General features: G+C 41.7%; 2 protein-coding genes across 3 annotated transcripts in view; both read right to left on the bottom strand.

The window, feature by feature from the left end:
• The window catches only part of LOC117562577 (mitogen-activated protein kinase 12-like), a 5,947-nt gene extending 3,063 nt beyond the window's left edge, over positions 1–2,884 (bottom strand). Inside the window, exons 1-5 of the mRNA XM_034240434.1 lie at positions 2,635–2,884; positions 1,784–1,913; positions 1,508–1,566; positions 1,316–1,427; positions 406–435 (exon numbers count right to left, since the gene is read on the bottom strand). Coding sequence (XP_034096325.1) covers positions 406–435; positions 1,316–1,427; positions 1,508–1,566; positions 1,784–1,913; positions 2,635–2,753 — 450 coding nt within the window. The 5' untranslated portion in view covers positions 2,754–2,884. The remainder of the gene's footprint in view (positions 1–405; positions 436–1,315; positions 1,428–1,507; positions 1,567–1,783; positions 1,914–2,634) is intronic.
• Positions 2,885–5,892: 3,008 nt separating this feature from the next.
• mapk11 (mitogen-activated protein kinase 11) lies at positions 5,893–24,599 on the bottom strand. 2 transcript variants are annotated; one of them, XM_034240424.1, is made up of 12 exons: positions 24,347–24,599; positions 14,731–14,860; positions 14,577–14,635; positions 14,276–14,387; positions 13,420–13,449; positions 13,101–13,148; positions 12,909–13,023; positions 12,739–12,810; positions 10,259–10,338; positions 9,981–10,059; positions 9,656–9,829; positions 5,893–8,303 (listed from the first exon to the last, which is right to left on the bottom strand). In XM_034240424.1, the coding sequence occupies exons 1-12, from the start codon at positions 24,457–24,459 to the stop codon at positions 8,230–8,232; spliced, it is 1,086 nt and encodes a 361-aa protein (XP_034096315.1). In that variant the 5' UTR covers positions 24,460–24,599; the 3' UTR covers positions 5,893–8,229. The 2 variants fall into 2 exon arrangements, 1 of the variants encoding a protein (XP_034096315.1); XR_004571565.1 differs by lacking the exon at positions 5,893–8,303 and having other exon boundaries at positions 9,705–9,829; positions 10,141–10,338.
• Positions 24,600–24,958: the final 359 nt, after the last annotated feature.

Raw genomic sequence — 24,958 nt, 5'->3', positions numbered from 1 at the left:
TCAGGGGAAGTGTTGAAGTCACAGGAAGACAATGATCTGTATTTGTTTTGAAGGAAGAATTAATATAATTTTATAATGAAATCCTTTAATTGTAATGATATTATTCAAGCCTTTTGCTTAGATATCCACCATCCATTAAAGATATATAGGAATATTCAGATTTTTCAAGATGTATCCATCCTAATTCGACTGGTACTCCAATCTGTCCATGCAGTAAGCAGTTACCTGGGTGGGTAGAGTTATAAAGAGATGTAAATGACTTTTCAATGACAAAATTCAGCGTACCATTCTGTCTTGAAAATAGGAGCTCCCTGTGTGGGAATCAGAATGAATGGGACTAAGCATGAAAAAGAGCAACAGCCCCACCCCCACAGCTCAGAGTCTGAAAGGTCAAAGTTCACTCACCCTGTGAATGATCCCTGCAGAGTGGATATACTGCGGAGAGAGGAGACAAAGGCCACATAAGCAACTTCTCAGTGAGTTACTGACCAAAACAAGTAAATGACCCTCACTTGTTTGTAATTCTTCATAAATAGTGCAGTGCCTGTTCAAGATGGACGATTACGTGGCTGCATGTACTTTTTTAATTAAACGGCTTATACATACAACTTCACTCTTGTAACAGCACTCCCCTGGCTGCTGAGCAATGTAGCTGTCATGATATGGCTGACATAATCATGTCAACATCAATCATGACACGCCAGAGTCATTTTAATGCAAAAGCTTACACCAGACCCAACTGAACAAGAAGCAGCCAATCACAGACCCTAGGTCACCGGTTTTTAGGGTACATTATATTTTCACTAAAAAGAACCACCATGGCAAGTAGGCCGAACTCGACCTAAACCCAAACATTATTTTGAACAGTGCATGACATCCTCTACACACTGTGCTTAAGCGTTATGACAGTTACTATTTTATTGAGTAACACACAGCAAGCTGTACCCCTGTCTATACGCTACACAGGCTCAACACATCACACCACATAACATCTGTCTGTAGATCTCAGAGACAGCTCCACACTTCAGTCGTTATACACCCAGCAATTGAAGTAGATCAGATCAACGGCTTTTTAAGAAAAACAAAGCACGGACTGACATACACGCGCGCGCGCACGCACGCACGCACGCACGCACGCACGCACGCACGCACGCACGCACGCACGCACGCACGCACGCACACACACACACACACACACACACACACACACCACACACACACACACACACACACACACACACACACACACACACACACACACACACACACATTGATGGTAGAAGTAATGAGGGACATGCATTCAGCGTTGGTTCACCTTGAGTCCTCTCAGCATCTGATAGACCAGGAACTGCACTCGGTCCTCTGATAGTTTCTCCATCTTCATCAACTTTCCGAGGTCGGTTCCCATGAACGGCATCACCAGGTAACTGTGGACAAGAGAAGAGGACTTGTATCACTCCACTCGTCCTGTTTCATAATCAATGTTCAGGGACGCACAGGAACTTACAAATCACGCAAGCGGTCCAATGCGATCTCAGCAGTGAAGACATCCAGCAGCCCAATGACCTAATCAGGAGGAATGAGGTCAACATCAAATCTGATTGAAATATAATGCATTCAAGACTGTTTGGTTGTAATGAAACAAATAAACAGTTTTCCCCTTCAACCTGTCTAATATGCCTTTACATCACGCTGGAGTCCCTTCACCCCCACACTGAAGATGTTTTGTATAGCTTCAGATTACAGGTCCCCCTTTGTCTGTCAGTGTGAGGCACATTCTTACATTTTCGTGCTTCATGTGTTTGAGGAGTCGCAGCTCTCTGAACGCTCTTTTTGCAAACAGTTTGGACTGGAAGGGCCGGTGAAGTTTCTTGATGGCCACCTGCGCCCCCATCCGGCGGTCCCATGCTGAACTGAAATGCACAGACACAGGTTTATTATCAAAGAACGCTTCTGAACAGGTTACATTTGCAGGCATTTAAACATGTTCATACGGAAGTCCACAAGTGTAGCTGGATCTAAATGAAGCAGTGCTTCGTTGATGACATCATTTACACTTGTTCCTTTCTTGCTGGGCAAAGTCACAAGGTCTGCCGTGGAAAAGCTCTGTTTGTGATGAAGACAATGTGGTGGTGCATTCTAAACACTTCAGTCGGGGTCTTCGACTTCCAACAATGAGACTGGGGGGGTTCTTTGTTGACCCTCATACATACAATACAATGCAGAGAGGCCCTGCAGAGCCAGCTGTGGAGAGACTGCTGGCCAAAATATCACACACTGCTGCTGCAGGAATATTATAGAATGAATAGAATTTAAAGTACCTCAAATCCCCCTATAGGATTTGAGGTACACCCCCACTTAAAATATGTTCACATAGGTTCCTAAATAGATTTGCACATTTTTAAAAATAGTAACCCATGTCCATATGTTTATTTTTGGGTAGTATATTTAGAGGGCTATCACTATGGGCAGCAACGCTGTAACAATTGACAAATAGATCCAGCAAAATGGCACAAAAAACTGGTAGTGGCCTAGCTGGGTGTATAATTCCCGGCCTGACTTATTGTCCCAGTCCGGCCCTGGCTGAGAGCAGCATTCCATCAGTATTTCTCTGAGGCGTAAAGTTGAACTGACCACACGGTTCCATACGCGCCTGTTCCGACCTGCTTCAGGTCCCGGTACCTCTCCGGAGCCTCCCACACGGTTCTGTTCACCTCCTGCCGGTAGAATCCCGTCCTGGCCCGCATAGCCATACCGAGTGGAGAGCTGAGGACAGGAGAGAGAGCGCTGCTCCGGGGCGAGAGAGCAAACAGGTTTAACTTCAACACCGAGAGATGCGCCGTCCGTCCCGCAGAGCACAAACGCGCGCGCGCGCGCACACACACACACACACACACACACACACACACACACACACACACACACACACACACACACACACACACACACACACACACACACACACACACACACACACACACACACACATTGTTAGTCATGGCTCCTGGGCAGTATATGGGTGTGTCTACAATGTGGGGAATAAGCCAGAAAACATCTGCCCACCCAGAGGTCACCCCCCATAATACTCTGGCAAGCATGTTTCTGAAATATTTCTGCATAGTACACACACTACCTGTATTTTGATCCTTTACTCAAGTAAATGTTACACATTGTAAAAATACTCTGTTACAAGTAAATTACCTGCATTCAAAATATTACCTAAGTCAATCAATCAAAGTTCATTCATATAGCCCAGTATCACACATTCTATCCTTTGTCTCAGTGGACTTTACTGCTTGTACAGAACATGAATACGACACCCTCTGTCCTTGGCTTGGACCCTCACATCGGACAAGGAAACCCTCCCAAAGAAACCCCGAAGTTAATGGGGAAATGGAGAAACCTCGGGGAGAGCAACAGAGGAGGATCCCTCTCCCAGGACGGACAGACGTGCAATAGATGTCTAATTAAAAGTATAAAAGTATCGGCATCATAGGCGGCGCGTGAGGCTCAGGTTTGGGAAGGCTAAATAACTTTTTTTACCTGACGCTGCCCGCCTCCGGCGTCTATAGAAAATAGATCAACTCAGTGTGCGGAGTTTAAATCTCTCAAGTCATATTACAGGATAAAGGAAATACAGTTTAAACTTGACTCGAGTCAAATGTAATTAAAGTCAGATCCACTCGTGAAGACGGGGCAGTGATATCATAAAACTGTTACGCTTTCAAACACTCGGTAGTTATTTTTTAACGAGTTGTTCTGTATTCACCTTGCAGGTGCAACTATGTGGCTTATATCCTGGATTATATGTTTAAATCATGAATGTTTAAAGTTCATATTTGTCTAATATTAGTTTACTTTTCATTAATGAAGTATGACGCTGCGCTGTCAGTACACTTATCCCTGTTTGTGATTGGTCAAATGTAGCTAACCCCGCCCCTTTCACGTGAACGCGTTCTCAGCTGGAGAGAGAAACCCTGGCTTGATTTACCGAGTTGATAACCAGCGTCGGAGGACCGCTTAGCGAGATCTCGTTTGTTAGTTTGTTGTTGTTAGTTTTGTTTGTTACTCAAACATATCCAGGGTCTGTTGAATTGGCTTCGTAGTACAGGGCGCAGGTGGCTGCATAGCAGCGCTAATGTCAAAGACACAGACATTATACATTATATTTGTATTTTACCAGGATGCAGTGACACAAATATTTGGGAAGGCTTAGCCTTCCCTAGCCTACAGCACCCGCCGCCCCTGATCGGCATTAATGTACTTAAAGAACCAAAAGTGAAACTACTGTTATGCATAATGGATTATTTCAGAATCATATAATAAATGACTGTATTCTGATTATTGATGCAATAATGTGTTCATCACAGCTGGTAAAGTTGGAGCTAATGTTAATGACATCATTTACTGCTGCTATTAACCGCTAATTACTGGTCAATATTTATTTAGTAGTTGATATGTATATTTTGTATTGACTATAATAATTTGAAGTTGTAAATCAACTATACCTGTCAGATAAAGGTAGTGGAGGAAAAGTACAATATTGGCCTCCAAAATGTAGTGGAGTAGAAGAATAAAGTATTATCAAATAAAAATACTCAGCAGAACAACTACCACCTCAGTAAATGTACTCAAATGTACTTACATTCCACCAGGGGCTCCTGTAGCCCTGTAGGAATACACCTGGACACTTTATATGTTTTGTATCCATTATTTATTTCCCACCTTCAGTTACTTCTGGCTCTTCTAGTTTTTAAGGTTGAGAGTATTAATGCAACATTTCAGTCAACGAATAAAGTCTTATGAGTTGAATATGGATTAAGCTACCTGGCAGTAGTCCTTTAGCCCCACCTCTAACAGCTGCAAAACGAGTAATGCATACTTATTAATGCATCAATAATCCAATATATAATTCTAAAATAGACCATTCTGCATATGAGGAAGAATTATACTCCTAGTACATTACATTACATTACATGTTACTTGTTAGACGCTTTTATCCAAAGCGACTTACATACTCAATACTGTGGGCAATCCCCAGTAAGTCGCTTTGGATAAAAGCGTCTAACAAGTGACATGTAATGTAATGTAATGTACTTCAACAATATGGCGATGCTAATTATTTTGTGTTTACTCAGTTAAATGTTCAAATGCAGAACATGTTATATGTGTATAGTGTATAAATTGAGTATTACTACACCATGTAACTTGTATTCAAGTAAAATATGTTAGTAATTCTTTAACATTTAATTATGGATTATTTAAGGATACAGTTAATCCAAACAGTGAACACAACGACTTCAGGAAGTGTGTGAATAACTAGTGAATTTGAACACATTTCCTGTGACTAGTCCATACATTTTATTGTCATTTTTAAGAACTTTGTTTTAATGCAATTTTCTGAATATATTTTGTATTCTTTTTTAATATGTAATTAGGCTTCCCTTTCAATGGATTCAGTGTTTGTTTGTTTTTAGCTTTTTGGTTGCTTTTCTAATGCAGGATGAGGCTATTTAGCAGAGAGCGAAGGCTTGTGTGTGGACAACTCCGCTTCAGTGTATCATGTAGATGTACATCTCACCCGGAGACCATGTGAAGCAACGTACTGCTACACAGCCTTCACTTTTCAAGGACGTCTTGTACAGGTTTTCGTCACCTGACTGACCCCTAAGGCCTATTACAATGTGTTCATCCCATATAGGTGCTGATGGGATTTAGGTCAAGGCTCTGTGAAGGGCAGTCATGTTCCTCTGATCCAGACTGGAATAACTGTCTCTTTACCAAACTTGATTGAGACACAGGAAAGGGCCTTCTCCAAACTGTTGCCAAACAGGTGGACACTTTATATTCACACAAAAAGACTGAATGTTTCACTAAATAAGACAAGAAACATAACAGAGCTGATGTGTTTATTCGATTGATGCTAACACTTGCCGAGCGTAACCCCGTAGATGATGAATAAGAAAATCCTCCGAATCATTTGAAACTGATTGTTGACATTCAGTTCAGTGATTAGAAAGTCATGGCTAATGTTAAATCACATTCCACCATGTTTTAAAAAACACTTGTAACATACATACTGTATACGTATAACATTCGATTTGCAGTTTGCTTTTCAGTTCCACCACAGATACAACATCCACATAAAGCACATTTAAACATTCAGAGCTCTGACACGCTTCGACTGACACAGACAGTTTAGATTTATTTGGACTGTAAATTCAACATTTCACCTCCACTGTTAATGGAAGACCTGCAGAAAAGGCTACATTGGGAGGAGGAGGTTTCCTGTACTGTGTTCTTTAATCATTTTTGATCAATTTATGGTTTAGCTCTAATAATGTTTTTTGAGGCAGAAATGATCTCATTGGTTTGGTGAGACTTGAGTGGGAAAAGCCACAGTACATGAATTTAATTGAATTTAACCTAGCCTAGCTAGCTAAGATTGATCTCCTTCTATTGTTCATTTTATATCAGTAGCCAATGAGTTTAGGTGCCAACCATGTGTATACTACATACTTTAGGTATGATAGTATGACAACCTAGCTTATCTTACTTATAAAAACACATCTGCAGCAGTCAGATATAAACTGGATGTATGTGTATGCTCATTTATTAGCATTTTATCTCCAGATGGGTCATCTGTCGATAAACCCTCCAATTTACTAAAATGTGGCCAAACCACCACATGGATGTCTTGTTTATTTCAAATGCATCTTATATGTGATACTATATCTATTAAGGTTGAGGTTTATGCCATTAAAATGATCAGATATTTGTCCGATGAACCCCAGTTGCATTCAATTCGGCTGGACAACCTGTGGTTTGCTGCCTCTGCACACTGTGGTTTAATACAAGCACATTATTACTACCTCAGCAAAAAGTTTGTAGACCTGAAACTCTAGTCTGATGCAAGTTGGCTGACCCAATGTCAGTGAGGAAGTCATTTTTTGTAATAATCTGTATGTATTGAGTTTATGCTGCTTATATATGTTCCCTGTAACTTTCTTGAACTGCTACTCAAATATCCCAAATCAAAGTGAAGAACATTTCCAGTGCTTTAATACTGTGAACGCTTATGAATGTGTACACACTGTATTAGTTTCATCATAGCGCCCAATGATATGAAGAAGAACATGAGAAAATATGAAAGATCACTAAAGAGCTCCATGGTTGCCACGAGCAATCAAACAATTATTTTGATGAAGCTGGGTAATTATTATCCAGCACCAAAGGACCATAATCTAAACAATTGTAAACAATAACCGGGCTGTAAAACTCACTGCAGAGAACCATGGAAACCTGACGGAGCGCTGCCGCAGCTAACAGGTGATCAGAAGCCAGACATCAGGGAAAAGTGTATATGTGAAGCGACAGCACAGTAAACACAGACCTGCAACACAGTCATTCTGCTCCAGTGTTGGCATATTCCCTTGCTAATTAGTAGCACAGTTGATGTTTACTACTTTGTAAGCAGGAGAGGATGACTCTGAGGAAGTACAGTATTTTTTGTCTGCTTTTGTGTTATTGTTATAAGTTGGTCACATGTTTTGATAATGCCTCTCTCCGGCCCTCAGGCTGCTTCTATAGCAGTGTGGCAGATGCAATAAGCAGCTTTAATGGTTATACAATACAATAGCAGTAATATTCTGTAATAATCAAAATGCACAGAAATCATGCAGTAGTATGCAGGTTAAATGTTAAGTTGCTCTGTGACATGACGTGGCAGTGCTGCAAGCCTTTAAACATGAATTCCATATATGAGAGAACTGACTGCTTATGGCATTTGTCATGAGGAGGGACCAGACGGCACTATGTAGTTGCTTTGGAAATCCTAGTGTGCGTGTTTTCCTTCCTTCAATACCTTTCTATCAGCCTGTAAACCCAGTTCAGTTCCTAAAGTTGCTCCCTTGTATGAATCCTCACGCCCTTTGCGATCCCTGACAGCCATGTTGAATGGTTCCTCATTTTACATTCAATGAGCGAAAAAATAAGAGGAAGCTCCTTCTATTGGATTCTAAAATGCTCCCTGTAATTGCAATGTGTGCATCTGTTCCTGTGGACACCGTCCTGCCCTGCTGCTCAAATAAACTCATGAAAGGCAATCGAACAGAGTCACGCTGAGCAGAGGGAATGTAGACTTTTCTTCGGTTGGCTTGCCACAGTTCTTCCCCCAGTCATGTATATGGTCCTTCTTCATGAAAAGGTTGAGGCAGGGCACAAAAACGCTTACTGCTCCACCTGAAGGCTATCAGTCTTGGTGCCGGATGCACTGACGCTGTTCACTTCTTCAAATACTAACTCTGTGAACATGAGATAAACAGGGGGGAAAGAAAATATGTTAGTAATGCTGATTCAAACAACCCAGTATCACTACCGATTGGATCAAATATGAAAGTCAGCTGAATTAGTATTGATACTCCAAGGAGAAGTATTGTGTGAAGAGAAATTAAAAATGGTGTTTAATTGAAGATATATTTATGATACACGTCATGTATTCAGTTGCATGTGGCGCAGTGTATTAGGGCATTGGTGTTCGGATAAGGGGAGCACAGGTTCAAACCCCACTGCAGTCAGCATGTCGTTGTGTCCCTGGGCAAGACACTTCACCCCAAATTGCGAATAAAGTATTATTTTCAATTTAACACATTTTTTGTTCTACTTATCGTTTCAACTACGTCTCCCAAAATGCATTGCGGGTAACACATCCAATCACCAAGCTTCAAAGATTCCTGAGGACCATGGGTTGTGTAATGTCTTCGTTCTATCCAAAACTATTTGTCTCTCGTCGAAAGGGAAAAACACAAAAGCATTGTACACAATTCAAACCAATGAATGTTTTGTAATTAGGAAGGACACCGTGTGTTTTAATTGTAAAATCAATCGACAGAGAATACTCATTTCATGGTGTATGAAGCGAAAGCTGCCTCCCTAGCAACCACGTTGCTATGGACACCGGAAATACTGTTTTCACTCCGAGAGATGGCGATAACTTTACATGGACGATCAAAAACCTCTTTAGTAACATTCGTAGTATATAAACATTTCCCTGGCGAGACCGGAACAAATCTTCGTATTCTCCACAAAAAGTTGTGTTATAGTGAACCAAAGGTTGTGATAGAGGCTTGCTTGTCAACATCTGGGTATTTCTCCACTGGTTGGCCATGTTAACAATCCCGTATGACTGTGACGTTTTGAGGGGGTGAAATCATGTCATCCTTACGTCTCCCTGTGTGGACCAACGTGACATTTTCACGTCTTCCCGTGGGTTGGATTCAAATGTGGTTGAGGCTCATTAACAACCAATTCACTTGAATAAAAGTTACATTTTCACAATGCAAGGTTATTTCCAAGAGTTCTATGGTGGAACCTTCTAGTTGGTGTTATTATAATTGTGCTTGATTAGCTTAGTGTAACATCTATCAAATAAACATCACATCAGCTCTGGGTCATTCCACAACGCATATAACCCCTACTGAGAAATAATCACATTCTTAATGTCATCACTGAAATCTCTAAATATCTTTGGTGGTGTCGTCGGTGTTCCACAATTTTTAAAGATCTTCTGTTTTTGTCTCAAAGGGGGAAAGGGGAAATAAGTGTGTTATTGTGTTATCCACTGTTTAAGTCTTTGTTTTTCATGTGAAAGCTTTACCTTTCCATTCTTCTAGAGTTCGGTCTTTACTCTCCAACGTTTGGTCGTACGGGGGGGCATCTGGCTCGTCGTCAGGATCATGGTACTGTGAGAAGTAAGGGTGGGACAGAGCCTCACTGGCCGAGATCCTCCCATCACAGTCCAGAACCAGCATACGCTTCAGGAGATCCACAGCTAACAGAGAGAGGGGGTGGGGGGGCGTTGAAAACAAGTTTAAACTGAATTACTCATTGGCACTTTGGGAGAGCAACTTGATCTTCTGCATCCTCTGGAAGCCATTCAATCAAATTTAAATTGGTAATCCAATCTGCTGTGCATCACCCACCTAGTGGATTGGCCCCTCTAAATATCTTTTCCAGGTCCTGCTGGGGCATGAAGGGCAGAGACTGGATGTACTTCTGTGCCTGCAAATGGAAATCAGCATTCAACTCATGTCATGTGACAATGTAGAGGATTTGGTAGTGATCAATCATTCCAACACTCACTCAACAGCCCTGTCTCTGGAATGACTGGATGTCAATAATAACAGTTGACTGTGTCAATAGAAGCAACATTACGGTGTGTGTGGAAACAATCACTCCATTCATGTTCTCTCTCTCTCACATGTTCAGAGCAGATCTTTTTTAACAGGTCGGGAGTCGGGGTCCCCACCACCTCCATGATTCTCTTCAGCTGGTCGATATCTTAGTGCAGGAGGAGTTAAGGACTGTTAGGACTTGACTCAGCATATTATCTTGTCACATTGGATACAGACAAACTAAGACATATATTCTACTTGCTCAGCACCACTGAAAGTTATTTTCTAGTCATCGTCCCACAACACAAAGATCAGTAAATCAAATTAGCTTTAGCTTCTCGTAGACACAGAATACAAGAACCTAGATAATTCAGTCTTTCACTCCTATTCATGCTACACCTCACCCTCACAAAGGTCTGGGATTGTCATGCAAATGGAGGTCTGCATCCACAGGCTGCATTAAAGATGTATGGAAGGTTAATACTAAGGCCCCGTCCACACGGAGACGAAAACAAAAACGAACCTTAGTCGATATCAAAAAAGTCTTCCGTCCACACGGAATCGGCACCAGAAACATGTCCGTCCACACGAGAACGTTCGACCCGCTGGAGACGCTGTAGTACATATGCTGAGACTGTTAGTGGCGCTGTGCTTCCGCCACAAAATACAATCAGCGAAGAAGACCCCCCGAGCATGGTTGCCATGGTTGCCTGGTTGCCCTTCTGTTTATTCTCCGCGGTGGATTTAGCAACATGTAGTTCATGTAGTTCTCCATGTCCACTTGTTGCTGATGGTTGTGGTAGAGGAGCTGTAGATCTTGCACTAACATCTGTAGCATGGTCAGTAGCGTCTGGAGCACGAAAGCAACACTGTGATCCGCCATTGTTGTTGTTGTTGGCGAAACACATCAGCAATGACGCGGGTGACGCGGGGGTGAGCAACAGAGGTGGGGAGAGGCGGGGCTATGGCGTCATCGTTATCAGAAAATTATCGTATAGGGCGTACACAAGGAGCCGTTTGGCCCCCCAGAGCGTTTCGTCCGCAGATCTACCCACCCTGGGAGCCATTATCGTTATCCGCGTTTCCGTGTCGGCCTCATGTGGACGAACCGTCTATAGCAGGGGTCTCCAAGCTTTCTTCATCTGAGAAGTGGCCAAGAGCTACTTGCATCACATCGCTTACATTTATTCACATAGCACTCATCAGTTGAATTAAGCTACTTTTGTACACGTGTGAAATTGCATTTCTCACTTCTTATTATGGCCCACATAGTAAATACATCACCTTAACCACCACCTTACAAGCATCTTATGGCACAGGTGTAAAATAAGTGCGTTCACTATTTTTCACAGTTAGTGAGATGACTGGCACTGCATGGAGTCCACCATAGAGGTGTATGCTGGAGTGTACCCACTTAGGTTCACTCTAATAGAGTAATTTAAATGTTCATCAGTCAGTCTTGTTCTGTATGTAGATTTCATGACATTCATGTCAGAAAAAGCTGCTTCACAAAGGTATGTATAGCCAAATAAAGCAGACATTTCCAGTGCTGCTTGGTGATGTTCTTATAGTTTTCTGGGTCTACAAGGCGCCAGAAATGTTGTGAGTTTTGCCGAGACTTAAGCTGAACATGATTTTGGAGATTTATAACCTCCATCTCCACAGGATTGACACTGAACAGTTCAGCCATCTTCTTCTTCGTCTTGACATTAAATTATAAACCATAATAAATCAATTGTATAGGTCTAGCCTCCCTATATCTGTGTGTGAAGTTGTTCCATCCTGAAAAACTAAAAAACTAATGCTTCTGCAGTCTAGCTGCAGCTTCTAGCAACGGTCTTCTGTAAAAAGAAAAAGGACACTGAATGTCCTGCATGTGGCATCACAAACATGACTTGAGTCTGAACACAGCAGACAACTGGAGTATTTACAACAGCATATAAGAATAAAAATACTGCTTGTGGGTGCACACTTACATTCTCTGTCTTACTGTTACATAAATCCCATGAATGTATGAGATTGAGTTAGCTTCATCATAGCTTTATCTCAATCAGAGATCAACATATGTTTAAGTGAATAATAAAGTTTCTATCAGGCTACGATCAGCCTGTCACTCATTATTTTCAGGGAGGGGGCGGGGTTTGGAGGAACAGAGAGGAAACAGTGATCGCAGAAGTTTTCCTCCTGCCTTCACAAACTTGACACACGTATTTATCCTCTGAAAATAGCAAGAGGACATTCATACTCTGCAATCCAAGACTTGATTAAATCCACAAAAAACCTGACATGGTGCTAACGCGAGTATTTTTTAAAACATAAATCCATGTGTGTCTGAGCCGCAGCAACACGGACTGATTCAGGTGCATTTATTGTCGTCGGATTTTTCTACACAGTCTGTGAACCGCGAGCGGCGAGCTACTGAAAAGCTGCCGACGTGTTGGAAACCCCTGGTCTATACGATAGAGAACTGTAGCGGATACAACCCGTTTCGTCTCCGTGTGGACGGGGCCTAAGAGGGGCGGAACCTGCATATTGCAGAAGACTCTTGCCACGCTGATAAGGATACAGTCAGTGCCAGGAAAGAGGACTTTTCCCTTCAGTAGCTCACCCATTATGCATCCCACTGACCAAATATCAACTGTAACAGAAACACCAGAGGTTTAATCATTAAGCATATATTCAATCAGTTCTGAATTTAAGTATTTAAAAAGAGTCCTAAATGTTTATCTTTCATACCATTCTGATTGTAGTGCATCCAGTTGAGCATGATCTCCGGCGCTCGATACCAGCGAGTCGCCACATACCCTGTCATCTCATCGTCTGTCTGTCTGGCCAATCCAAAGTCCAGGATCTGTAGGACAGGAAGACAGTCTTTAATAGAGTCAGAATGTTGCAGTGAAGGATCAGTAGGTTAACTCTCAGTCTTACCCTCAGCTCACAGTCCTCATTTACTGCCACATTACTCGGCTTTAAGTCCTGGAGAGATAGTAAAGCAGAGAAGATATAAGAGGACCTTGATTCCTAGTCATATAATAGACTTGGAGAACAATAAACAACATTATAGCAGTGTTTTAAAAAACAGTATTGGTTAAACATAACAAATCGTCTATGAAGTTTCTTGATGGCTATTACAGTGGAAAGTTTAAGGGGGTTAACTATCATTTGAAACCAAGCAAATGTCATAATAATGTGGGTGTGGTCTATCAAACTTTAAGTCAAAAATGAGAAGCAAAGAGAAGGGACTTACTCTGTGGATCAACCCCGCTGAATGGATGTACTGTTGGAGAGGCGGGGGGTGGGCAGGAGGATGGGGGAGGAGAGAGAAGACATAAAGGGAGAAAGCGGTCAGCAGGGAGGGTCACCATATTAGCCCCTGTCCAAAGGGAAACTGCTTTTGTCTGTTCCATGGAAACCGTGAAGGCCGAACAGCCCATTCAGTGTGAGAATGCGAGCTTTGGATGAAATCCACAAAGAATAACAGAAGGAAGAACTCAATATAAACATAGAGAGGACTTTGCAACGTAGACTGTCGTTTCCAAATACTACTTACAACCTGCATTCACTTTAAGCATCTTATACCACTTTGAATTATGATTGAAAAAAAACCTAAACAAGAGTACAGAGTTCTACAGTTAGCAGAAATACATTAATAAATAGTTCAAATATGTCGGATAATGGGCTCAAATATTTAGCTAAAAGTAACGATATATGCTTGACTTCGACAGCCAGAAGTAATAAGTAAACAATTCAAAATAGTTAGCTAAAGGTTACTGGTTTAAATGACAAAAATCTGCCTATCCTAATTGAAAGTATGAAAGACAAATTACTATAGCATCCTAAAGAGTGACAGTTCAACTTTATGAAAAATATATTGTAACCATGATACTCTTTTATATAATTAATAGAGGAATTAAAATGTTCTTTAAAATCAATTCAAATGAACACATTTGGGACGTGACGGGTGGAGTCAATGAGGGGGCTGTGGGGGTCCATCAGATTTAAATGGTTGGGAATCTCTGGTGTACCATCTGAATACTAACTTCTTATATTATGTATATGTGTATGGCATATAGCAGGTGTATGGTCTGTGAGCTGTAAATTACCTTGAGGCCGCGCAGAAGCTGGTAAATCAAGAACTGCACGTGTTCGTCTGACAGCCTCTGAAATTTCACGATGTTGTTGAGGTCTGCACCCATCAGGTTAGTCACCAGGTAGCTAGAAAAGGAGAGAGTGTATGAGTGAGAGGGAGTAGTGCTGCTGCCATGACAACCGTAAAACACCTCAAGCCTATAATCCCCAAGGATGGCCTCCTCCAACATCTCCTCCCCTTTTTACCAGCAGAATCATTGTGTTTGTGGAACAGCTGTATTGCATGTAGTAAACATGAAGGGATGAGAGATTTACAGTTCATTGAAGTCCTCTAACGTTGCAGCAGGTGTGAAGACGTCCAGCAGCCCGATTACCTGCAGAGACAGAGACAAACAGAGCAGATCGATACCAGACAGACATGCAGAGAGCCGTCTGTCTGTCTCGGGGTATTTTTATGCGCGGCACTAACATTCTCGTGTTTCATGTGCTTGAGCAGCCTGAGTTCCCGGTACGAGCGGCGGCTGTGGATCAGAGACTGGAAAGGCCTCGATAGTTTCTTCACTGCAACCTTCTGCCGCAGGACCACATCATACGCCGAACTGGAGAGAGTAAACAGAGAGAAATACATTTTGAAAAAAGTATCATTATAATTAAGAAGATACTCTCATGTACAGTAAACATGATGCTACAACCAAAAGACATGAAGACTGGAAACAGCTACCCTAGCTGAGCAAAGGTAATGAAATACACCCACCACTAAGTTTAGCTTACTTACTATCTTGTTTGTCTGTGTAAAACATTATATTTGGGGTTTTATGGCGGGTAATATGCTGGAAATGTTCTTGGTGTTTACTTCCTCTGATTTCGTTACGCTAGGCTAGCTGTTTTTACATGTTTCCTCTAATTATCCAAGCTAATCTAAGTCCTAGCAAGGAACATCATTTATGTTTCACACTTTTTCTTTTAAATGCAAAAAAATAGAAATACGGTGTTATTGTGAGCTTTGGCTGTGTGGGTAGATGCATTTTTTTATTTTGGATAAAGGCAAGGCAAGGCAAGGCAATTTTATTTATATAGCACTTTTCAACACGTGGCGATTCAAAGTGCTTTACAGATTAAAAGCAAAAGACATTTAAGAACAAATACAGCATAAATACATTATTAAAAAGGCATTTAAAAACAGGCATAATAAGCAAAGGTAATGAAATAAAATAAATAAATAAACACAGCAGGTACAGAATACATGACTAAAAAGGCATACTCTAGTGTGAGTATGGGCAGCTGAATTAAAAGCAGCGGCAAATAGGTGCGTTTTTAGTCAGGATTTAAAAATAGGAAGTGTTTCGGCAGACGTGCATGATTTAGGCAGTTTGTTCCAAATTGTTGGGGCATAATAACTCAAAGCTGCTGATAAAGCCAAACTGTTTTAACATTTCCAGAATGCATCAAACCTGATACCAGCTGATGATGATGTCTGTATATGACTGGGGGAAAGAGCAAGACTGATAGAGAACGAGATGGTGAAAGAGGATGTGGTTGAACAAGAGAGGCGCAGATGTCAGATATTGTAAAAGTATTATTTCATGTTCTTCTTTTGAAATGTTAATGCAATTCCACATATCGCACGCTGAGCCCTGCTGCCTCTGATGCCGCTGCCTTTGTGCCTCCAATATCTCTTCAGTCCTGGCAGCTCCTCAACACTCACAGCAGTTATAATACAGCCAACATGAGCAGAGCACACAAACAGGAGGGAAACATGGGCGAGACATGTGAAATAATGTGCAGCACTGCAGAAATGGAGCAAGAAGCAAGAAGTGGAACACAGAAAGGAACAAAGTGGACATTCCAAGTGGAGTAAGAGGTGACATAAAAAAGAGGATGTATACTTGATTCGTACTGCACTAGTTTACTTTTTAATCTGCATGACCAGCCTGTTCTTTAGCATATTTCAATTGTAAATCTTTAACATTGTCTGTGGCGTGTGGCGCAGTGGTTCATTTCAGGAACTCCTTGGTTGTACGAGTCGAGAGACCACACCCACATTATTATGTTTTAAATAAATCTGGTATTTTCCATATTTCAACAATACTGTGTTTATTTTAATTGTGAAAAAAACTGTTAGCCACACGCTTTCTCATATCCATCCTGCCTTGCTGCACAGCAATCAGATATATTTAATTTGTAATAGGTGAGACTCTTTGTATTTTTCACCAAAAAACCTGCAATATTCAGTAGTTAGAAGAGTGGAAGAGCCCACTGAATGGTGCGTGCCCCCTTCAACCGTATGAAACTCACAGTAAATATTAATGTATCATTTCATGTTGACCAATATTGCTTACATGCATGGGTAAACTACACCCTATGTGCATCCATGTGTAGTGTGATCACCTGCTGCCAGTCCGGAAGTCTCTGCCAGGCGTGAGCCCGGACAGCAGCCAATACCTCCTCAATCTGTGACACACACCTCACACACTGCACTACCTCACACACTGCCTCACACACCTCCCACACTGACCTACCTCACACACCTCACACACTGACCTGCCTCACACACTGCACTGCCTCACACACCTAACACACTGACCTGCCTCACACACTGCACTGCCTCACACACTGACCTGCCTCACACACTGCACTGCCTCACACACTGCCTCACACACTGCCTCACACACTGCCTCACACACTGCCTCACACTGACCTGCCTCACACACTTCACTGCCCCACACACCTCACACACTGCACTGCCTCACACACTGCCTCACACACTGACCTGCCTCACACACTGACCTGCCTCAAACACTGCCTCACACACTGCTTCACACCTCACTTCCATGCATGGGTCTGCCTGTACTCTGTCAGCACACAGAGTCCAGCCAATGCATTGATTTCCTTCCCCTTCTATTGTCTCAGAATATATTTTTCATATCTGAGCTCTTAATGCACCGCCACTCTCCTGAAGGCAGAGGGGGAAGGAGCAGCTAATATCCAATGTTAGAAGTACATTGTTTACACACACACACAGGAAAACTGTTTCATGTTAATCTCCTGATCTTATCGGTTGAAATCCGTTAGGAGTACATTTATGTTTTGCACGTATTTAAAAGGGGGAGGGTATTGATTCTTGCAAATAGATCATGTTCAACATATTAGCTTCCATGGGGTTTGTTTCTTGCATCCAACACACCAATCCTGTCTCATGCTCATCATCGCAGCCGTATAAGAGTCAAGAGTAAGATGAGAAGATGTATGCAGGGCCGGCCCTAGACTTTTGGGGGCCCTAAGCGAGCTTTGGCTTGGGGGCCCCCCTCACTCTAGCGCGTTCTCACTACACACAACACGGAACCAACTTTTGTCTTATGATGTTAGCACACATATTGTATAAATAAGCATGTAAATACCGTGGACCTAACCTCCTCTAGGGGGGTCCTCACCTCCTCTAAGGGGGTCCTCACCTCCTCTAAGAGGGTCCTCACCTCCTCTAGGGGGGTCCTCACCTCCTCTAAGGGGGTCCTCACCTCCTCTAGGGGGGTCCTCACCTCCTCTAAGAGGGTCCTCACCTCCTCTAGGGGGGTCCTCACCTCCTCTAAGGGGGTCCTCACCTCCTCTAGGGGGGTCCTCACCTCCTCTAAGGGGGTCCTCACCTCCTCTAGGGGGGTCCGGGGGCATGCTCACCCAGGAAGATATTTTTTTTAAATATGGAAGTTAAAAGCATCAATCTGGTGCACTACGAGAGCAACATTAAGAGACCTATGGATACATCTCTCAACACCCATATGAAACAGAACTGTAAACATATTTTTCTTTATGGATATTTTACAAATCACTTAAACTGTATGCTTGTTTTGTCATATAGTATTTCATAACTGTTTTTCATTTATTCTCTCTGGCTGTCCATCTCATAATGTTCACATAGAAACTGGCTGTCAATAGGAATATCATTCAGAAGAATTATCATTTCTTGCAAAAATCTGTCACAAAAAGAGGTTGCACATTTAAATTCAGGTGTTGTTATGGCAACGTCAGTGGCCAAACAGCCACATTTACTGCTGCAAATACGTTCAAACATGCTGTCGACACGCAAAGCAGTGGCAACTATGCCACCATTTCAGCTGACTTTTTCTCAGAAATACTGTCACATAACATCCATATATTTCAGTGCTAGGTTGATGCTTAGCTAAGCTAACTATGAAACACTTTAACTGACAGGACTCCGGATCAACTGTGTACTGTAAGGTAGCTTCTAGCTTCATGTCGAACAGTAAGTCAACATTTCCCAGAGCTTTCTTTGAAATCACCAGGTAACGCTAAAAAACATTACATTTAGATTGTATGACAAAGTGTTTATTTAATATATCTGGCTAGCTATAGCTACTTGCTAACGGTTTAGCTTACCCCCGCGATTCAAAGTAACGCCAACGTAGCTGTACTTTATGCTTTGCTTACATGTTCGCATAGCTTGGAAGTTTACTGACATTTACATACCTTGTTTACCTGGCTCAAGTGGTGGCTCTGGGGTTGTTGTGTGAACCACCACTTGAGAATTGTCGTCTTTTTTAAGAAAAAATGTTCTTATGTCCATCTTCAAAAACTCTGAGTCCGACTGACAGTTTATTTTAAACATTGTCACAGCTCACAGGATAGGTACCTGTCAGCCAATAAGACAGATGTTTATTTCCATTAAACTCTCTGGTTGGTCTGGTGTCTTGCCTCTGTTGTATTCACTGAACACGGGAAATTACAATCCTGCCGTCCTCTCTTGTGTCATGATGAGGTTCAGGTAAAGCACGGTTAATGTATTATATTATCGATTCAATAATATAATACATGACTTTGAGAGTAGGCAATCTAGGCATATTAACACAATTAATTAAACATACTTATCACGGCGACGGTGTACTGACTTTTTTTTGTTGCTAGGGGGCCCCTTAGTGGCTGCAGGGCCCTAAGCGACCGCTTATGTCGCTTAATGGGTCGGGCCGGCCCTGGATGTATGCTAAATATAAAGCTAGCATAACTTTAGCATGAATACCAAACACAGGAGAACAGGTAGCATTGTGCTGTCCAAAATCAACTATTTATCTTGTTTTTTAATTCATCCAAAAATTATGTTTAAAAAGGACACTGTGTAGTTTCATTATGTGTCCAATCATTGCCAACCGGATGGCTGCAGATATTTCATGCTGAACTGACATGACAGTGATGTCCTCATACAACCCTTAGCAAATAAGCAAATAGGGCTGACACCTTCTGCTAGTGATTGGTTGGTCAATATCTCGTTTAACACCATCTCGTTTTCTGCTTATCATATTTCCAATCGACAAACACTGCACTGCTTTTGACAGGAGAAAATGAAGCAGACATGTTTTCTTTTATTCATAGTCATTGAAATGAGAAGCTTCATGCCAGAGCTCTGTTTTAAAGAACAGATGTTGCATATGATGACATGAGATGAATGCAGCTATGGAGTCAGATTTGGGTCAATATTCTAGCGCGCAAAACAAGCTACTCACGAGCGGAAAATGTGCTTTTACACGCGCATGAAATGACCCTCGCGCGCATATTAAACCCCCGCGAGCAGCCCTCTTGCTCGCTCACGGGAGTGTCAGCCTCACTCGCTCGCGGAGTCTGTCTGCGTGCGCGTGAAAAGTTTCTGACAATTTGGGGCGGAGCCACTGGACTTTGATTGACAGCTGCCAGGAAACCTGGAGTTGCCAGGTTTGATAAATGCCTGAACCGAGGAGTGACAGCTGCAAGATCAGTTGGACGAGATTGAATGGTAAAGTTGTCCATAAAAAACTATTATATTCGTAAAGTGTACAGCTAATATATATATATATATATATCAATTAATTTGATACAAAAAAAATGACACATTAATTCTAGGAGTGTACTACTTTTACAAACACTATAGTAATAATATGCATTCATTATGACAATATCATACTATTACTATAGGAGTGTTCTATAGTGTGTTAAAAAAACAACTACAGAAACACTATATATTATACTATAGTAGTAGTACTATTTAAAATAAAATAGTCTTAATACGGAAACACCAAAAAAAAACACTATAGCAATACTTTTACAAACACTATAGTAATAATATGCATTCACTATGACAATATCATGATATTAGGAGTGTTCTATAGTGCGTTTAAAAAACAACTACAGAAACACTATATATTATACTATAGTTATACTATTTAAAATAATATAGGAATACTACAAAGATCTAGATACATAGTATTACTATTGAAATATTATAGGGCTACTATAGCTAATAAAATGGCACAACAGAAAAAACTATAGTAATACAATAGCTGGTGAAAAATACTACAGAACACTACAAACTTACTATAGGACACTATACAACTCTTATAGTATACTATAGTAATACTATAGTTCATTTATAGTTCATTTCGTAAGGGAGGTGCGTACAGCAGACAATAGCTAGCAGTTTTCGACAGATACAGCCCACTCAAAAATATATTGTTTTATATAAAATTAATTGATATTAGCTGTACACTTTACGAATATAATGGTTTTTTATGGACAACTTTACCATTCACATCTCGGCTTCAGGCATTTATCAAACCTGGCAACTCCAGGTTTCCTGGCAGCTGTCAATCCAGTCCAGTGGCTCCGCCCTAAAGTGTCAGAAACTTTTCACGCACACGCAGACAGACTCCGCGAGCGAGTGAGGCTGACACTCCCGCGAGCGAGCAAGAGGGCTGTCTCTCTCGCGAGCGCATAGCTGCTCGCGAGGGTTTAATCTGCACGTGAGGGTGATTTTATGCGCGTGTAAAAGCATATTTTCCGCTCGTGAGTAGCTTGTTTTGCGCACTAGAATATTGACCCAAATCTGACTCCATATGTAACAGTCCTCCAATCATTTTGTCTGATTATTATTAGATTTGATTTGATTTGATCGATATACTTTATCATCCCAAGTGGGGAATTTGTATCTATTTTTTATTCAGAGGTAATGCATGTTATATTATTAAATGTGCACTGTACAATAGTGTTCTCTTTTGGAACATGTCTTTTTGTCCCCATATGATGATGATGTATAACATCTCTTGCTATAAAGGATTATAAGAGCTTGTCGGATCCTTGACCTCAGTCCTGCAATCTCAAGAGGGTTCACCAAGAGATAATTGATGAGAGCTGTTTTACTGTGCATCTCAAGGTGTAGGCTGTGGGACTATCCTCACCCCCTATTCCGACACACACACCAATATATGTCTTGTTCTAAACCCCCATCCCCCATCCGGCTCCCTCCCAAGTCCTGCCAGGAGAAAGTCCCTGACAATGGCTAAACATCAACATCAACAATGCAGGTTCATGTTGGGTGGTGCAGGAATGACCTTTGTGTGTGTGTGTGTGTGTGTGTGTGTGTGTGTGTGTGTGTGCTCTGCGGGACGGATGGCGCATGATCTAAGAAAGAGTTTGAGTTTTACCAGTGTCATCCTACCCACTTATGTTCCATCCATATATTGCATGTGAAATATAACAGTTCAGAATGTGCAGTAGAAAACAGGAGAAATGCTTTCTGATGCTTTCTGCCACTTACACCTCTGATCATTCTAACTAAGCGCACATATACATCTCTTCACTTCTCAAAGGATTCAGAGCAATGATTCCTAACAAGGGTTACTTCTATATTGAGGGGTCTTTTTAAAAGATTGTCGATTAGCTCAAAAATAAATAATAGTTTGATTTTAAAAACACTAAAAGTAATATAAAATACATCAGAGCAGCATTTGGTGAAATCAAGAGTGTGTGAAAGCACTAGTAGTTACCATGGCAGCAGACTAGTTACAGTTAGATAAGTATGAATAAATAAAACATGTATAAGATATTGGTTAAAAAAGTTAAAACATACAAATAAGATGGCAAAGGGTAATGCATAAAACAAAAAAACACTACTGTAGGTTGTCCTCTAGCCCAGGTGACAATAGTGTTTAAGAACTGGGATATATTAATCATTTTTTTCTTATAGTGGTATAGAATTAATATCAAGATTCAACATATGTCTGTTATTGTGGCATCCGTCAGTCATGCTGGACTTATACAATGTCATTTGCATAAAACCCAAGTATTTAATTTGTGACAACCTTTGAAAACACAAGCCATCACCCAGGACACCTGTTTGTTTCCCATGTGAAACCATTTTCTATACGTAACACCCATACTTTTGTAATGCCACTTATTCTAACCCAACCACTGTCTACTGTATTCCTAAATATAACCAAGTAGTTGTGTTGCCAAACAGGTTCTACACTGCTGGGGTTCCACATGTGCTCTGATCACTCATTCTGCTGGATGTTCATACAGTATGTCAATGCTACATGCTTAGGACAATGTTTTTCCCCCCTGCTTACAAAGACAGGTATAGCATGGGAATCAAAGCTGACCAGTTCCCTTCTCTGTGGGCATATCGTCTTCCTGAGGGTGTATATGAAACAGCTGGACGACATCATCCAGCTCTCTACATTTTACTATTGTGCACATCTGAGCTTTAAACTGCAGTATTGGCAAGATGTTTGTGCACAAAACACTCCTGTAAAGACGAGCCACAACAGAACAGCACGATATTAACACCTGACTGGACAGTCCGAAAGCGTAAAACCTTCTATTTAAGAATGTTGGCAATGACAATGAGAGATGCAGCTTAACAGGCAAGCTATTGAGAGTGTTTGTGATCCAACACAATACAGTGCACACATCCTAAGTAAAGATGATGGTGGTAGAGTGATGATACCCTAAAACAACAGAAGTCAATCTCCTACATGTCTGAAACATAAGAGACGGTATTCAGCGCAGAGGCTTTGTACACCTAGGCAGAGGGGGCCCAAACCAAAAACGATATCTCCAAACTTAACAGCCAATCTCAAAACAGCGTGAGTGAGTGCTCACAGATGTCTTCTGTCACTCTCACCCTTTAGTTAAAAAGCATCACATGATTTTGAGATTTGGGAAGATACAGTGAGGTGCCGATGATTTCAATTTTTCTTATTTATGACTTATTTGATGACTGTGCAGGTAGGATTAGTCTATAGCCAGTTTTCACAAAGGGCCCACAACGCAAAGACCTAAATTCCACAAAGGTTTTTATAAATTGTTAGGTTGTATCTGGCCCCGCTGCCAGGACAAATCTATTATCTGGAAGATCTTCGGACCACTTAAGATACTTCTCACTAAAACGCTTTAACATCTGATTTGTGTGCTCATCATGTGATACTGCCAGACATTAGTCCCACATTTCCCTGAGGTAAGCATCAGCTTGCTATACCAGCCAAATGTATAGGGACTGCTGGAGATGGTTATCACCTTGACACATCGCCATGGCAACGTGATCCACCAGCTAATACAACATTGTTTAAAAATTAAAAGCAATCGCAGGTTGAAAGACGGGAAATGTCTTAATGTCATAGAGAGGAAGGTGTGTGTGCATGTGTGTGATGTGGTAAATAATGTGGCATGCATCTTCAGGGCCCCAATACATCCTCTGCAGAGCACATCTACAAACTAAGTGTGTGTGTGTGTGTGTATGTGTGTGTGTGTGTGTGTGTTTGTGTGAGTGTGTGTTGGGGGGGCTTTATTTGGGAAATTCCTGTACTGAGGCTGTGTAGTCATTTTGTATTGACAGCGGTACACAAAGGCTAGAAAAGCATAATCATTTCCATATTAAAACATAAAAGGGTTAGGGTTAGGCGAATGGGCTATATCTATGTATTTTACTTTTTTTCTTCTGGTTATATTGATGTAGAAGCGGCCAAGCCAATGGTATGATATAAACAACAATGACAAGGATGAAACCCAAACATCCGTTTGCATACGCGGATACATCCCGACATCATCACCGATACAATAAATGTTGTGGCTGCAGCCTCGCCCCTCCGCGCGCGCGCGCGCGCACGCACGCACGCACGCACACACACACACACACACACACACACACACACACACACACACACACACACACACACACACACACACACACACAACACACACACACACACACACACACACACACACACACACACACACACACACACACACACACACACACACACACTCACCACACCGAGCCGTACGCTCCGGAGCCCACCGGCGTCAGGTTCTGGTACCTCTCCGGAACCTCCCACACAGTCTTGTTCAGCTCCTGCCGGTAGAATCCTGGTCTGGCGGACATTTCTGTAGGCCAGTGCGCAGCAGAGAGCGGGGAGCGGAGCAGGAGCAGAGAGGAGAGGATCAGAGGAGCACGGTGCTGAGGGACCGGAGGCAGGGCCGCCGTCTGCTGCTGCCGAGCTGCCGCTGCACAGTGTCTGTCTCCCTCCCTCCCTCTCTCTCTCCCTCCTTCCCTCCCTCTCTCGCACACACTCCCCACCCCTCTCCCCCTCCCTTTGGCTTCACTGTCAGAAAGTAGAATAACAGAGACTATTCTCTCCATTGCCATGAACAATTTGCCACATCTGTTATTGTTTTAATATACTATCGTATGTCTCTGCTCCTGCAGTGTAATCTATAATTCTATTGCTGCAGTTTTTTGGTATTTTATAGAACATGTTTAATTATCCGGAATATTGTATATTGAGAATTATTTGTGATATTTTCTACTGTAGATATGCGTATGTGCTATTTATTATTTTAATTGTATTATGTCTATAATTTATTCCACCTTTAACATGTTG

Source organism: Gymnodraco acuticeps, unplaced genomic scaffold (genome assembly GCF_902827175.1).
Source record: "Gymnodraco acuticeps unplaced genomic scaffold, fGymAcu1.1, whole genome shotgun sequence".
Lineage (NCBI taxonomy): Eukaryota > Metazoa > Chordata > Actinopteri > Perciformes > Bathydraconidae > Gymnodraco > Gymnodraco acuticeps.
The sequence above is the reverse complement of the archived record's forward strand: the minus strand, read 5'-3'. Positions and strand labels throughout refer to the sequence as shown.